Raw genomic sequence first — 18,220 nt, 5'->3', positions numbered from 1 at the left:
TTCTTTTCTTTGGGCAGAAATTTTATGGTGATTTCTTTAAGAATAAATTCAAAATAGTTGTTTCCATTAACAATTTTGCAGAAAAATACCATATTCCTACAGACATTTTATTGCTATTTCTTCCACTGCAGGTAAATTCCACAAACACATGTTTTAAAATTGCATCTAAGATGAAAAATATCATGATTTGTTGATTAAATTTTAGACTAAAACGTTAAGAATGCATACAAAAATAGCAGCATTGCTTGTTAAAACTGTTAAATTGTTACATGCATGGTTATCATGATTTGGCATGTCCTGAAAATTTTGGTGACCTCTATTAAGGTGGTTATGATAATATGTAAGTAAAAAAAAAAAAAAAAAAATGTGTACAGATAAAGTTGTCTTCATTGTCTTGATTTTCCAAATATATGATTTAAACAAGCATAAAGTGTGATTATGCAATTTCTTTAATTTAGGGGGAAGATGTTTCTATTTTCCCTTGCAAAATATGAGTAGTATAATTTTTCAAATAATTTAAATTCATTGTTTTCTTCTAGCTATACAAATACAGTTAAACCTTAAGACTTAAAATTTGTCTTGTGAATAAATGTATTCTCACTTGAGGTAGGTTCTTTTTATGAAAAAGTGTGCTTTTATATATATATATATTATTTTGATTGATTTTTAAGGTTTTGAAAGGGCTGGTTCCTTGTCTTCCGGAGTCTTTAAAAGCTGTTTGTTGCCTTTTAGAATCACCAATTAATAATGGAGTAAGTATATGCATATTTCTATCATTCTCAAGAACAAAATTAAAGAAATATATGGGTGGCATTTGTTGCTGAACTAGCAGAACTTTTATTAGAAGATTAAATCATTGAAAGTATTTTAGAAATCATTTCTCTTTATATGAGATTTAGCATTTGTTTAAATTAATCAAAATTTAAAATTTACAAGAGTTAATTCTATTTAAAACAGAAAACATCCATCCATTCATATAAATGTGAATATATTAAGTTTCTGTAGCAGATGAATTGATACATTCTTCTTGAAATTCTTATTAATGTGAATTTAAGTTCAAAGTAAGTCAAGAATTATGCATGATTATACAACATAGCTCATATATGTATGGTATTTCTAGTCTGATTTGTTTCTAGTAATAAAGGCAATAATTATAATTTATTAATTAAAATATATGGATTTTAATTTAAATATAAGACATTTTATAATATAATATATATCTAAGCTATATTTTTTACAAGTATTCCATTCTTAAAAATTCTGTGTAATTTCATTAAAATAATTATATAGTAATAATATAATAATTTTTTAATAATAATTTTACCAGGAATTCTGAAATGGTGGGGAATTCCTTTCTATGGGAGATTTCTCAGTTTTGAGGATAGATTTTTTTTTATCTGAAATTGCAATTAAAAAGCTCAGAAATCAGCTAGGGGCTGGTTGAAATCTGTGAGAATCAGTGAGCTCTAAGCGGACTGAAAAAGTTAAATTTAGGTATTTTGTAAGCATAGAAAAATCAGTGTAATATTTTATTTATATTTATCAAATGTAATAATAATTTATATATTAATAAATTTATAAGTAATGAATGTTTGTTAATATAACAAACTTTAAATTTGTGAAACCATTTATAATATACTATATTTCAGTTTTAAGTTTACTTATTATTTAGAATGCTCGATTTAAATTTAAAAAAAGAAAAAGAAAGAAAAAAAAAAAGAAAAAGAAACTTGTGGAGTGAAAAGGAGGGAAGGAGCATTAAAGATATAAAACCACCGAATTATACATTTATTTCTTACATATTTTGTTACCTTGCCAACTTGTTTCAAATTTTGTAATAAACTAATCTTCAACCCTATCTATGTTACCAGATGTTTACATAATCTGATAAACTTTTCTGTTCAAAAACTCTTCTATACAGTTACATTGAGTAATCCAGTTGCGTGATTTGAGAAGTCAGTATTCTTATATTCCTCTTAAAATTCAACTGTAGATTTCATTAAACAGAACTTTATTATAAAAATGTGTCTTTGCCCATTTTCATGTTTTTATGAGCTTTTGCTTTAAATGTAGTGATTTTTTTGTTTTACTTAGCTAATAATGAAAAGTTTAATTATAATGTAACCTGTGTTTGTTAAGCGTGGATAAAATATGCTCATCATTGTATTATCCTTAATTTATGGTTACGCATAGTTTTTGATTTTTTAAGAAAAAAATCAGATTTTCATTTATTTGAGTTTTCAGTCTGAGCTGCAAATTTTAAAAAAATTTTAAAACTTTGTTTCCAAAAATTAATATATATTGATATTATGTTTTTGAACTTTTTTTCATTTTCTTTTTATCTACCAGTTCTGTAATCGAGTACTTAACATGAAATTCTTTTACTTTTCGAGTTTGTATTATTTTCTCTCATGAAAAAATATGATATCTTTAAAAAGAACATAATGCTTAAATTATTCATTTTTTAATTGCTAACTGTCAGTTTCAGCTCTCTTTTCAATTTAAGGTATATTTTATCAAAGTTGAACTTTGTAAAATTTAATGAATAATTGTAAAATTACTTAATAACTTTTATTTGCTAATTATAAGAGATTTACTGTATAAAATGAAATTGAGAATTCGTGACATGGTGCAGTGTTAAATGTTATGTTCTTAATGTTGAACGGATGCAATGTTTGAGAGGAGTATGTACATAGGTCAGTACAAAAGTAATACACAATCAATTGTAGCTCAATAATGGTAAACACCAGAGAAATGAGAATTTGTTGTTAAAGTGTCCTTTGAAAATGTCATTTAACATATGATCCATTTGCTTTATTCGATTGCATATTTATTTCCATAACACGAATGCATGTCCAGTCCATTGACTGCCTTTATTCTTTCAAGATCTAAATGAAACAGCCAGGTTTTATTGCACGTGATGACTCCATGAAAGCTTTCTGGACAATCCTAAGAGAAAATTTGTAAAAGGTCATCATAAATGTTCTTCCTGATTTGCTTAATCTCCTTTTTCAAGAACTGTGGAACCCTGCGAGAATAAATTTTTCTATATCCCACTTATTGGGTTAGTATTAGCACGAATCCTTTTGTGTTTCCTGTGTGCTCCATGAGTCATATGGTGGTGTATCTATCACTTTGGATGAACTCCTCACTGATTGATGTGTTTTTTTCTGGTTGTGACAGTTTTAAATTTGTGCCCTAGTGGTCTCAAATTCAAATTGCCTGTGGATTGAATGCTCAGTCTGAAAGCAGCTGATAAGCTGATTTCTTTTAACGAAACAAATTTTTTTCATAAAACCAAATTTTGAACTGTATGTACTAAATATGTATTGAAACATATACAAACAGTAATAATAATTGGTACTTACAGAAAATCTTGTCGACCACGGCACCTGTCACGCCAAACCAGAAAAACCTATTTACTGAATGCAAGAAAAAACGTTCTATTCTTATTTTTCTTTCAAATTTATTATATTATCATTTATTTATATTAAATTTTTCATTAAAAATTTCAACTATTTTTTATTTATTATTGCTTCTCAGTTTTTAAATAAAGCTCCATTTCACGGCCATTAACGCATTTTTTTGAGGCCGGTAAGATTCCATAACTTTGGAAATATTCAATAGCATGCCCTTTTGTAGTAGGCAGGTCCCAAATTTTAATCTTTTATTTATTTATTTATTTATTTTCGAAAATGCGTGATAGAGGTAAAAAGAGTCTTTACTCAAGAATAATAACTAACACGTGTAATCAAGGTTACACCAAATCCAGTGCGTTTGAAGAAGACTTTTCCATTTTTGGTGAAAAATTGCATAGTTTGGCATCATTTCTTTAAAAGGCAAAAATGGTCTACAGGATTTTCCATAAGTACCTAATAATTACACCAAGCAAAAAATTATAATTTATATTTATTTTCTTTCCAAATTCTGGGGATTGGTATCTGCAGGAAATTTTTGATTTTCACACTTTGTAATTTAAAAGTATTAACAGATAAATTTTCTGCTTAATATTTATTTCAAATAATTCCAGTGTGTTGACTAAATCATTGAGTGACTTACATTTAACGTAAACCAAAAATAAACAAATTACAAAGATTTTTCAAATTTTTTCTTTCTTAATATATGTTACATAAAAACAAACTATGCTCTTTATAAAATTTAATTATTTGACACACACACACACACTAAATATATATATATTTGTATAATTATAAACTTCTTTTCTTCTTGCTACAAGATCTCATCACATTTCAATTTTGATTAAGATAACCTTGAAGAAAAATTGCCAGAAACTATCTTCATCATGATGCTTATTGCTCAATTTGGTTCTTTTTCTAGACTTATTAATTTTTAATTATGTGTAAGGGGGCTGCTGTTCACATATACATGTACTCCCAAACAAAGTGATTATCCTTATTACAAAATTCTTAACTGAAGGTATTTATTTGCTGACAAGTACAAAAAAGAGTCAACCAAATCTGAATTTCAAATCTTTGAATAAGATATATTCACTGTGTAAATTAATTATCCTTATTTACTGTCTTTCTGGCGTGTTACTCACATTTATTCTTGTGAATAAAAATGTTACTCACATTTTTTATTCACATTTATTCGTACAGGTAATGAAGCTAATGCAAAATTGGGCTCCAGATCATAAAAATCATAAACCTTTCTTTGAATTTTCGTCATAATAATTAATGACAATACAATACCAATTAATTTATGGGGAATGTACTTGTGGCTGTGTAAAATTTCTTTGGGGGTCACAGAAACCCCTGAAGCCATCGACACATATTCATTGGACTCTCCTCACAGACTAGGAACAGCTTACTGTGATTTAATGTTCCTGAATTTGTAGAGGAATGAATCACTGCATATTAGTAAGGCTTAACATTCATCATCCATTGTGGCTTACTTGTAAAGGAAGAAATAAAAATTATCTATAGATTAGGTTCTAAAGGCCAAACTCTTTGCCTAAAAGATTTCAGTTAGCTAGTGCCCAATACCAAGCTACAGTAAATTGCATGTTATTTTTTTATCAATCTATGCATTATTAACTTGTTTTCCCTTTTTTAAGAAATGTGATGTATGTGTCAGCTTCATAGCAGTTTTATATTTTGTATAATACTATAATTATTTATAACCTTTTATAGTTGCTCTTTTTTTCCCCTTTTATCATTTAAGGATGATCGAGAAGATAGTTTGGTAAAAGCTCTTATAGCTTGTGAAGAAGCTACATCTGTCACCAGCAGCTGGCGCCTTCATGCCGATTTGTTATCTTGTCTTTCATGTTTGCCTTCTTGTATATCATCAGAAACGATTTTTACAACATTTGTGCCTTTACTGTTTGTAAAGCTTCATATATCTGTAAGTTATTTTGCATTTTTTACTAATCTTATGGGGGGATATTTAACTTTTCTGGTGCTTAAAATGTTATGATAAATATCACTATCTAGCTGATTGATATCCCTAGAGCACCTGATAAATTACACTGAGGAACAATTTGTAGTACAATTTCTGTTGAGTTCAACTTTTGAGCTGTTTTAGAGTTAAATAGGCATGATGATTTCAAAACAGTAGTTAGTTTTCTTCTACCGCATCAAATTTTTTATCTACGCCATATTTGAGTGTGACCATTCTTCATGGCATCGAGTGCAAATCACAGGAAGGTTTATTTAATAATCTTCTATTGGCTGGCATAAACCCTCCAATTGATGCCAGGTAAATGATGCCATAGAAGACCAGCAACAGGTATATAATTTTCAGTTAGTTCAGATTAGTTTAGTTACTCTGAGATATTGTAGTAAGACATTGTGTGTCACTCTGATATAGTGAAGTGCAGTCTGATTAGACATGAGTAAAATCACTCTTTTATGGGTTTGGATCAGAACGGTTTGCTCGCTGAAATGAATTGGTTCTTTTTCATAACTCGCCACTCACTAACCATAACCTTGATGATAAAGGTCCGGGATGAGGGATTAATCAGAAGCAGTTAGCAAAGACAAAGCGAAGAGTGGAATGAATTGAACGAGCAGTTAGATTGAGACCAGTTGACAAGGTTGGAGTGGAAAACAGAAAGAATTAGAAGAATTGACTCAGTTAAACTGATTTTCTTTAACTGTAGTTTTGAAATTCTGTAAAACCTGCTTTTTACAGATAACTAACTATAAAATTCTACAATAAAAAATTTTTCAAAAAGTTGGGAAATGATGGAAATTAAACTCAATTTTAACATGGGAGTATAAACATTCTTTTTTTGCCAATCAGGCATAAACGCGTTCAGTTAAGAGATACTTGAACCCTGAGGGATTAGCAAGTATCTATTTCTGGTATACTTCTACCAAGAACTCTTCATGAACTGTGAAAGAGGTATAACTCTTTCTGGAATTGGAGTAAATTCACTCAGTAAAGTGAATTGGTTCTTTGAATCAGTTCTGAGGCCTGTTGTCCAACTCTAATTTCGAGTTTGGAATCTGAGTTCTCATTTGTGTACAAGGTTAGCAGTATTTAGTTTTATTTATATATGAATTGAAACCTTTCCTTATGTCTGCCTCTGATAGTTCATGTTGTAAGTGTTTAAACAGCTCTGATTAATTTTTTTATATATGTGGCAGTTTTGCTATTCCCAGTCCAAGAGCAAACATCAACATATTTGTTAGACAAGCCTATTTTGCTTATTTTTAATTGAAAATTGGTGATCAAGATAAATCATGGGCCTCTTGCAAAGTGTGCAACCAGTGTGTCGAGAGTTAACGGATGTGGGTGAAGGGAACCCATTCTTAATTTCCATTTGGTATACTATGATTTGGGGAGAACCCAAAGATCACTCAAGTTATTGTTATTTTTGTATAGTGAAAGTGTCAGGATATAACAAGAAAACAAATGTAAAATAGAGTTTCATAATTTACCATCAACTATATGCCCAGTGCCTCACTCAGCTGAACTCTCAGTGCTAGTTTTCAAAGAATTACCATTTTAAAAATACAGGAATGTGATTTGAATGCATATCGAATTGATCCAAAAGACAAAGATTTTGAAATTGAAAATGATTCCATTCATAAGGGGTTTGACCAGCATGAGCTGAATGATTTGTCACAAAATTTGGAACTATTCAAAAAAACTTCAGAGCTGTTAGTATCAAGACTGCATGAGAAAAACTTGCTTGAAAGAGGAACTAAGGTATCCTTCTTTTGATCAAGAGAAGGTGCATTTCTGCAATATATTCAAAGTGATGATGGATTGTACATATATGGTTTAATGAAAGCGTATTTTCAGCCTATAATGCAACTCAGTTGTGATTGCTCATCGATAGCTCAAAGCGAAGCTTGAAGTATGTCATCCTCCACAATGAAAATTAATTTGGTGCAGTCCCAACAGGCCATTCAGTTTGTTTATGTGAAGGATATAAAGACAAAAAGAAAGTCATTCTTTTGTTGCATCAGTGTGCACCAATGGATCATCTGTGATGACCTTAAAATGATCTGCTTCATCTTTCACTAGCAACGTGTATATACCAGGTATCCCTCTTTTTTGTCTATGTGGGACAGCAGAGCTTGTGAGATGCATTGGATGCAATTGAATTGGCCACAAGATCTGACCTGAAACCTGGTGAACCAAACATTCTACATCAGCCACTTGCTTACAGAAAGAACTTTAATTTCCACCTCTGTATTTTGTATTTTGTATGGGCGCAGCCCCGGCCCCCCCCCCCAGCCGATTTAAATCGGCCACATGGCCAAAATGGGACAGGCCCGGAAAATAATAAAATCCACAAAGTTAGTAATAACATGAAACCAAGACAAAACAACACAGAACCATTCATACAAAACATAAAAAGAACTTCTTGTAAAATCTTGATCAGCCTTCGAATGAGCACAAAATTATTGAATAGGTCAGAAGATCTTAACTCTCAATTCCGATCTTTTCTTTATTGCCATTAATAATTTTCATTATTTCTTGAGCAAAATCTTTAAATCTGTTACTATTTACGATCATTTCTTCAATCTTCTTGTCTCCATACTTAAGCCTCACACCCCGGGTATGAATACACGACTCGACGAAGTGATCCGCGTCACCGATCTTATCACAAATGCGGCATTTATCGTTGCCCTGGAGATGGAATCTATGTAAATAGAAGGGAAATCTTCCGTGATTGGTTATAATCTGGTTGGCATCAATATTCATATAACATTTCATTCTGTTTGAAACTTCAATAAATTTCAAGAACCTATTTCTTTTAATAGAGGTAGACCAAACCTGCTTCCATTTATCATAGTAAAAATTCTTCATAATTGAGATCATCTTTCTTCTAGCCGGTCTTACATCAAAATAATCCATACCATCCCCCAGGGCAGCCTCCTTTGCCAGTGCGTCCGCCCTCTCATTGCCAGGATGTCCAATATGTGCTTTAATCCAGTGAACATGGATAACATGATATCCTAATGCTCTTTTAAACAGATCTTTAATGTCTTCCAAAATTTCATTTTTAGGCTCTGGCCGGGAGAGAGCCGTTAGCACAGATAGGGCATCTGAGTATATATGTATACAGTGTCTCTTAGTAAGTTCTCTTAATATCCAGTTAAGAGTTTCCCTCAAAGCAGCCATCTCAGCCTGATAAACTAAATTATGTTCAGACATTTTAAATTTCTCTACATGTATCTCAAGTCCATAAAAATAGACAACAAAGGCTGAACCGACTCCCCCCTCGAAGCCAGAGCCATCCGTATAAATTTCAATTTCCTGTAGGTCCAATTTATTGCAATCAAAACTAATGCTACAATAGTCCATAGGAGAAACACTCTCTGGATTAAAATATTTAATAAAATTGGCACAAACTTTAAAATCATTATAATTAAAAGAGTCTCTCAATCCATTACTTAGTAAAAATTTTTCAAAATAAAACTGGTAAAAAATCGAGAGAGGGGGCACACCGGCAAGTATGCACAGAACCTCCGTCGAGACCGTCCTAAAAGCTCTGGTCTACTCTGGTCCTAAAAGCTCTTCTCTACGTCCGGGGGTCGACGTAGAGAATTCTGCGAAGCTACTGGCTAGGATCTGTACCTAGGCAGTCTCGGCCACGGGGGTATAAAATTTATGAACTTGGTGGTTCTGAAGGCTCTGGGAAAGGTCACTTATTGGCCGGCCCCGGAGTCTGGCACGTCCTAGCGCGGCGTGGTGCTAGTAACCCGGGGGTCTCCCCCGGGATCGCTGGGTAATGTCCCGCTGCGACGGGCTCGCCCGAGCGACTGGTAGGAGCATTAGACGACCGGTGCTGCCTGGGGCCCGTCCCCAGGTGGTGCGCTGTTCTTCTGGAGGGTAATAGTGGAGGTTGAACCTCCAAGACGTGCCCAAAGGGAGAGTGGACCTGCAGTGAGATTAAGTTTACTCGGAGCAGGGAAGCCCAAACGCCATAATTTCCACCTCTGTATATAAAACTGTATCTCTTGAAGCAATTTGTTAAAGCTTTGCCAATTGAACTGTTTTAAGTATCTCATTTTGGCATATCCTAGCCTGTCATTTGAAAAGTTAAATGCCGGTGTGTTCGATGCTGCACATATGTGGCAGCTTTTTAAAGATGAACATTTCATCAGAACAATAATAGAACTTCAAAAGAGTGTCTGATTGGCATTAAAAAACATTGTCAAAGACTTTCTTGGAAATGCATGAGCACAGAATTGCACCAAGATTATCTAGCAGCTTTTGAAAAGCTTCAAAACGCTTGGTTGTGACATGAGCATCAAATTGCATTTTTTGCATGGGCGTCTTGAAAACTGCCTGAAAAATCTTGGTGCAGTCAACGATGAACAGGGTGAGCAATTCTGCCAAGATTTGAAAGTCATGGAGACACAGCACCAAGGTTGATTGAATGTACATATGAGGTCTGAATGTTGTTGGAGCATCAAGCAAGAATGTCTATAGATTAAGTACTCCATAAAAAGGCCATAAGCAAAACATTTACCATAATGTGTGTCTGTTTTGTACTTAAAAAAAAAAAAAAAAAAAAAAAAAAAAAAAAAAAAAAATACTATTTGTATGAACGAAATCTAATTTGCAGTAATTATGTTTAGCCTTTGTATGAATAAAACTATTCTTTGTGAACAGAATATTTGGTAAGTTTTCCCTTTTTTACCTTTATATGACTTTTGAGACAAAGAGAGGGTATCCAGTAGCTTAAAAAGTTGATGTGATAGGCAAAAACTGAGATTATTTTTTGGATTCAGAGGCTATAAAGTTAGTCAAAAACACGTGATGATATGATAGATCTAAGACAGTGAAATTGCTGTTCTTCAATGGTACAGTTAATGTAATTGCTCTCTTCATGATAATATTTTGAATTTAATATTTATTACAAAAAAAATATATTTTTAAAGTACATAAAATGCTGTCTATTAAAGTGCAGTTACAGAATGAAAAGCAAATGTTTTATTTATTTAAATTTTCTCTGTATATCTTTGCTCAATGATTATGTATGTAATAAAAATAAATATATGGACTTTATCTATACATGAACCGTTTGCACAGTTTATGGTGTTGTGAATCATATAATTTGTTTAAATGTTTGATTTATATTTGATGTATGGCTTGATGTGAATTAATTTAATATTCTGTTGTGTCTTCTCCCCTGCTCTAAGCGTCCTATTCCATGCAGAATTGCTGCAGCTTATAGCTTGCTTGTGTTTTTAAGAAACACTCCTAGTCTTGAAAGAAGAAAGGGCATTATTAATGAACTAATAAGAGGTAATTATATATTTTACAATTATTGATATCTACAATTACTGATCTTATTTAATCATGATAGCTGTTTAAATATTCTAAAAAATCATTTGAGCATGTATCTTACTTCTCTTTTAAAATTCAGTATGTGTAAAGAGTACGGGCCACACACTCTTTATGGATGAGTCTCAGTTTAACATCCAGAACAATTTCTGAAGAGCAGTGATATGGTAAGACCCATGAACATGCTATCAGATGCCAAACATTGTCAAAAGAAACTATTACGGAGAAGGAGGTTTTACTTGTATGGGTGTGGATAACAACGAACAGCCACCACTGACCTCTATGCTATTCCCGGTGGGTCCATCACAGCTGTCTGATAGCACGACGAAATTCTGCACCCTCTTGCACATCCTTTTGTTGCTGCAGTGGGTGCTGACATTATATTTATAGGTGATAATAGAGCACGAGTAGTGCAGAGTTATCTTGAGAATGAAGCTATTCCACATCTGTTGTGGCTAGATCACCAGATGTGAATCCCATAAAGTATGTGTGGGACGTTAGAATGATAGATAACAGGCTGCCAGGCATCCTCCACAAGTTTCAACATGTATTACTACAGGAACGGGCACTACTGCCATAAAAAGCTGTCAGTGACGCTATTGCCAACTTGCCTCACTGTTGTGAAACATGCATTTCAGCTAGAGGGTATCATACCTGTTATTAGCTTGATGTTTTCGTTGCACATTCTTCAAACCCATTTGGTCTTTCATGATGTGATGGTTTAATACATGTGTTTTTGTATGTCTTTTGCTGTATTGTTTGCTGTGTGGTCTAGTGATGCTTCGTCAACCTCTTGGATTTATTTCATGCATATCCATTATTTTTTTCATTATTATTTCATGTTTTACCTTGTTACTTATTTTGTAAGCAAGAGTGTGTGTGTATATATATATACACACACATAAACTTAAAGCATCTGAAGTTAAAATTAAATTGGAATCAAAGCAAAGCAATTCCTCAACAATATTAATAATTGCAGCCATGTATAAGAGGTTTAACACAATATATAAACATTAGCTTATTATTATGCCTTTAATTTATAACCTATTATTATGTTTCTTTTTGTTTATAATATATATATATATTCTTTCACTTTGCTAATAAAATTGTTTGAAAGTATGTGAGGAGGCACGTGCATATTATAATAATATTCAGAATAATTTGAAATTATGTAAAGTTTCTACTTAATATATTACCTCTGTGTAAGATTTTTCCTATATTGAGTCCCTAGGTTGTTCTGTCATTATGTTTCCTGCATGGGCAGCTGGATCAATAGCAATACAAACTCTTAATAAAAAGCTCTAGAATTCAAATTTTTGATTTATTATAAGAAATTTTTTCTAATGTTCCATTCCTTTGCTTCGCTGTGATTTAAATGCAGAATTTATTTTAAAAGACAGTAGAAAATATTGCCAAAAATAAAGGCTAATCTATAATGAAAATTTTGTAAAGATTCACAGTCCAAGTTTTCCATAAATATCAGCACAGAAATATAAATAACAGATACACAAAAAGTGTTAAATAACTCTGATGAAAATATCAATTTGCGTTTTCAATCAAAATTTGCAAATAAATATAGTGTATTTTTATCAAAAAGTTTATTATACATATAAGAAAAATGTGCACATGCTAATTTTTTTTTAATTAAAATTTGTTTGCTCACCTCAAAAATGGAACTCCTATTACAGGTGTTCTTGGATTAAGTGGTGGTAGAGTATCAGAATTTTTTCTGAAATTAAGCTTACATTTAGCATGCTTTGCAAATGGGGGGAGGGGTTGAATGTTAAATTAGTTATCATAGGTATATGGATTTCTTAGCAGACAGATGATTTTAAAAAAATATCTGTATGCACTGCATCATTTTGAAATTGAAGAACATGAAACGGATGTTAACATTTTCGTATGTGAAATTTTCAAAACATTTAATATCCTTTTTAACCCTCTCAGCGTTACGGCCAGAAAATTCCGCATAGAAGGCTGCCTTCTGTATTCATTATACATGAAAATTTCTGCTAATATTTAATGTATCTGATTTCGCTTTGGATGTATATTGGAAGAAAAGGAATCAAGGTGCAAAATGAGAGAGTCATTTTTTAAATTAAAATCAAGAAAATACCACTTATTCATGACATTTTGAGGAACTTTGAAATTTCAGGGCTAAACCAAACCCATAATGCTCGGATGGTTAAAGAAGATTATGCAAAATAGCAGTATCGGAAGTTCCCAGATTTTCTTTTTCCTTTTTTGAGATTATAACATTTCAGTTATATTCAAGCTGTAGTAACAATCATTTAATGAACTTAGATTTCTTTTAAACATATTTTATGAGGTGGGATGGGCAAACTTTTTCGGTTGCGGGCCAAAAATCGAAAATAAAAGTTTGGCGGGCCAAGATAAATTTTTCTGAAATTTTAAAAGCAATATACAAGTATTACAATTTAAATGTGTTAATGGTATGAATGAAATTGCGTTTTCATTTTAAAAAGTTCCTTATATTGAGGTTTGAAGTGAGATGTACTGATTCTAAGGAACGAGGCTAAATGCTCATCTGTCAGTCTAGTTCTGAAATACAGTACAAAGTCCAAAATCCGGACTTGTTGGGACTTCGGCAATTCCTGATTTGGGATTTTTCTGGATATTATATTATCAACTTAAATCTGGTAAGATGGCATGCAGAAATTATACAATTAAAAATATGAAATCGTAATTTATGAAATAAAGAACAGTTATGATCTAAAGGGTATCAAAATTTACAAAATAAAAGTTTATACTTAGTTGTTTATTTTATTAAATGTTTCTTTCTTTTAATGTAAGTTGTTTAAGTTGCTTCCACAAAAAATTCATAAAGTTCCTTTTTTTTTTTTTCTTTTTATGTAATGTACAGTTGGCTTTCCAATGCCATGCTCCTCGCATAATTTTGAGATTGATATGCCTGTATCCATTTTTTGCAGCAATTCCACTTTTTGCTCAATGGACATCGAAACATGGTTTTGCTTTTTAGATATCAGTAAAGATAGTTTTAGCCTAGCTTAATAGCATCCGCTATACATCATTGGCTGTGTATCACAAGATTGGCGACGAAAGCCAAGTTGTTTTCGCTAAATTTTGTCTTGCTCCTATAGCGTACTGGATTAAGCCTGGATTGTATTAATTTAGTTATTTATTATACTTACATTTATTTCTTGCACATGCTTAAAACTAATTTGAGTCCTAAATAAATTCCCACATATACTTAAGGCTTTATCTAAGGCCAGCGCTAGATACTGCCTGGTGCAGTCTCTACGGGTCTTAAATTTTCTTACAAAGCGCCTTCCAAAGTTCTAAATTTCCACCGTGCTTAAACTTTGGATCCCAGTGCTTTTCCTAAATCATAAAAAACTTCTCATCCTTTATTGACGCTTGGTGCTCCCCCAAATTCCAAAAATTTCGTCTTCCCTAAATTCTGCTGTCTGGTGCCGACATATTCTGCTGCCGCTTCTGGGTTTATGGTGAATAACATATCAGTTATTCTGAATTAAAATAGCATTAAATGTAATCTTTTGGTCTATGAGTTTCATTAACAAAATCTATTTTTAGCATATGAAAAGAAATTTTTGTTGAATTTTTCCTCATCAACATTTTTTAGAGCATTTAAAAATCTATAATCATCGCCAAGCATAATGTTAGCATAAAAGGTCACTATATTCTTGTTATTCAATTACTAATAGATAAAAAGTTTAGACATCACTGCATGAGTTATTACTGAAGCTGTCATGTATTGATAAACATGTGGTTAAGAAAGGTAAATATAATAAATAATGACTTGCCAGGTCGGCGTCAGTGATATAAAATACATGAATGTTTTGGTTTGGCCAAGCAGATACTCAGCTACGGAGCCAAATTATTAATCTCACAAATTTATGCTTACCTGATTGTTTTTCCATAACGAGATATTTTATTCAGTGCCTAAGTGAAATTAAGAATCAGAATTTTTAAGTGAAAATCTCCCATGCAAAAAAAAAAAGGAAATGTTTGTGGCTTTGAGGTCCAGATTTTAGATCATTCCGGATAATGGACGTCCGGATTTCAGACTTTATACTGTAATTCTTAAGGTTCATAGTTGAAAACACTTGCTCACATATATAAGATGAAGCAAACATAGCGCTAATTTTCTGGCCGTGAGGTATTAAACTTGAGAAACTTATTCGATAATTATTTGTAAAACTCTAACTTTGGCATATTTAGAAACAACTGCTTGAGATGATTGTTTGATTGCAACTCAGTTAATTCAAGCTGCAAATCTGACCTCACTACTTCACAATTTAGGTTGAAAGGTATTCAGTTCTGTTTGAATGGCACTGAAATCTTAAGATCTGGATATTATTTACCTACTTGAAAAACTTTTGTCGGCCTGAAAAGTGTTTACAAAGACTTTCTGCATTTTGTTTTCTTTCATATTCGGACAATCTATGATATTAGAACTTACGCCAAAAGAAAAAGCCTGTGGCTGGAGCTTAAAGTGTGCAGTCTGCCACATGTGAAGTCCAATTTACCGATGTTGGATTCCCATATGTCTGCTCCTAGAGAAAGAGAAAACTGCTTGTTGGCGCCAGTCTACAGCTGTAACTAATAGAGAAGTTCCGCTTTTAACACTTTACTGATTGAAAGCTGTCTGTGCTTGCTATTTCCATCAATTTATGTTTTATGGAACAAAAATAGAGAAAGTATAAAGGTCATCAGTCCTTTGAAAAAAAAGTAATATTTAAGCAAAGTAGAAAGGGAGAGGGATATATAATATATAAATATATATTTCTTTTAATTTGCCTCGGACCGGCAAATTAAAATTCTATCCGCAAGCGGGATAGAACAGCCGGAGCTTGCCCATCCCTGCCCTAGCTATTAGGCTTGGTGTGGAAGAGTGAAAAAGGAATGTAGTTGATGTTGATGCTTCCAGTGCAGGTATAACGGTATTCCACCCCTCTATCTTATTCAGTTTGTTTTTCATCCTTGTTTGAGTGAGACGTGTTGTGTGGAAGTGCTCTGATCATGATAAACCTAAACATCAAACAGCACATAAATTTGAAATTCTTCAGGAAATTTAAAAAAAAAACTTCAATTGAATGTTTTAAATTGTTAAAGCAGGTGTTTGGAGATTAACTGCATGTCATGTAGTTCAATTTTTTAATGGCACAAACGGTTTTCGGAAAGTCGGGTGATTGTTGAAGATGGTGAACATTCTGGTCGATCTGTGACATAAAGAACTAATGAAAACCTTAAAAAGAAATTAATGAAATCTTGAGTAAGGACCAATATTTGAGTGTTCGAATAATATCAGATATTACAAACATTGACAGAGAGACAATGAGAAAAATTTTGACCCAAGATTTGCATATGACGAAAGATTGTGCAAAACAGGTACCAAAAAACCTGACATGCGAGCAAAAAATGAAGAGAAACATTTGCTCTGACATCATGGAATGCTGCACAGAAGATCCTGAACTGATTGAAAAAGTCATCACATGCTGAAACATGGATTTTTCAGTATGACCTTGAAACTAAACGACAATTCATGCACTGGAAGACCTCTCACAACGCTAAGGACCAAAAAAGGTTCAAATGAGCAAGTACAAACTGAAGGTCATGCTATCCAGGTTCCCCCCCCCCAATATTAATGGTATCACCACAATTGAACGGGTACCTCAACCCCAAAGTACTACATTTGAGGTCCTGAGAAAGAGTAAGGTAGAAAAGGCTAGATCTGTGGAGCAACAACATGTAGATTTTGCACCAAGACAATGCCAGGTTTATCAGTCAAGGTTTATCATGATCAGAGCACTTCGACACAACACGTCTCCCTCAAACAAGGATGAAAAACAAACTGAATAAGGTAGAGGGGTGGAATAACGTGCCACCTGCACTGGAAGCATCAACGTCAACTACATTCCTTTTCTACTCTTCCACACCAAACCTAATAGCTAGGGCAGGGATGGCAAACTCCGGCTGTTCTATCCCGCCTGCAGATAGAATTTTAATTTGCCGGTCCAAGGCAAATTAAAAGAAATATATATTTATATATTATATATCCCTCTTCCTTTCTACTTTGTTTAAATATTACTTCTTTTTTCAAAGGACTGATGACCTTTATACTTTCTCTATTTTTGTTCCATAAAACATAAATTGATGGAAATAGCAAGCACAGACAGCTTTCAATTAGTAAAGTGTTAAAAGCTGAACTTCTCTATTAGTTGCGGTTGTAGACTGGTGCCAACAAGCAGTTTTCTCTTTCTCTAGGAGCAGACGTATGGGAATCCAATATCGGTGAATTGGACCTCATATGTGACAGACTGCACTCTTTAAACTTCGGCCAGAGGCTTTTTCTCTTGGCGTAAGTTATAATATCATTGATTGCATATAGAAAGATTGTGGATATACAGCATCATTGTGAATAGTGGTGAAATTATTAAAAGTATAGTGTAGCTAGTTCTTGTTTGGTTATTCGTAAAATATTTCAACCCCAAAATGGCTACTAAAAGCATAAAGTGCCATGCTTCTAATGATGAATGGACCTGGAAATATTTTTTTACAATTGTAAAAGATAAACCAGTGTATCTCATCTGCAATGAAACTATAACAGTCTTCAAAGAATATAACATTTCCCGTCATTTCATATCTGAGCATAAGAATTCCAATTATGATGCAATGTCTGAATATGAAAAAAAAAACAAAATGCAGAAAATCTTTGTAAACACTTTTCAGGCTGACAAAATTTTTTCAAGTAAGTAAACAATATCCAGATCTTAAGATTTCAGTGCCATTCAAACAGAATTGGATATTTTTACCATGCCTTTCAACCTAAATTGTGAAGCAGTGAGGTCAGATTTGCAGCTTGAATTAACTGAGTTGCAATCTAACAATCATCTTAAGCAGTTGTTTCTAAATATGCCAGAATTTTACAAATCATTATCGAATAAGTTTCTCAAGTTTAATACCTCACGGCCAGAAAATTAGCACTATGTTTGCTTCATCTTATATATGTGAGCAAGTGTTTTCAACTATGAACCTTAAGAATTACAGTATAAAGTCTGAAATCCAGATGTCCATTATCCGGAATGATCCAAAATCTGGACCTCAAAGCCACAAATATTTTTCCCCCATTTTTTTGAGTGATTGTGCCCCAGTGCACAATGCACTCTCTGTGAAATAGTTCTTGGCGGATAAACGTATTACTGCACCCGAGTATCTATCGTACTCACCAGATCTTGGACCATGCAATTTTTACATAATTCTAAAAGGGAAAGGTAAGGGAATACATTTTCAGTCTGTAGAAGAGATGAAGGCAAAAACAGCAGGCTTTCTGAAGAAGGTGACACTTAATGAACTGCAGCACTGCTTTGAATAGTGGGAAACTCGTATGCAGCGATGTAGTTGTTTGGAATGGGAGTATGTTGAAGGAAAATAAAAGATA

General features: G+C 32.8%; 1 protein-coding gene across 3 annotated transcripts in view; it reads left to right on the top strand.

The window, feature by feature from the left end:
* The window catches only part of LOC118184467 (serine/threonine-protein phosphatase 4 regulatory subunit 4-like), a 197,575-nt gene that overhangs the window by 104,634 nt on the left and 74,721 nt on the right, over positions 1 to 18,220 (top strand). For all 3 annotated transcript variants that reach the window (XM_035354141.2, XM_035354139.2, XM_085823948.1), the window contains exons 14-16: positions 672 to 752; positions 5,185 to 5,367; positions 10,632 to 10,737. In XM_035354141.2, the coding sequence (XP_035210032.1) occupies positions 672 to 752; positions 5,185 to 5,367; positions 10,632 to 10,737 (370 nt within the window). The remainder of the gene's footprint in view (positions 1 to 671; positions 753 to 5,184; positions 5,368 to 10,631; positions 10,738 to 18,220) is intronic.

This window comes from Stegodyphus dumicola, chromosome 9 (assembly GCF_044657685.1).
Source record: "Stegodyphus dumicola isolate Sdum_Otavi_A_Nest chromosome 9, ASM4465768v1".
NCBI lineage: Eukaryota > Metazoa > Arthropoda > Arachnida > Araneae > Eresidae > Stegodyphus > Stegodyphus dumicola.
This window is presented reverse-complemented; position numbering and strand designations above follow the sequence as displayed.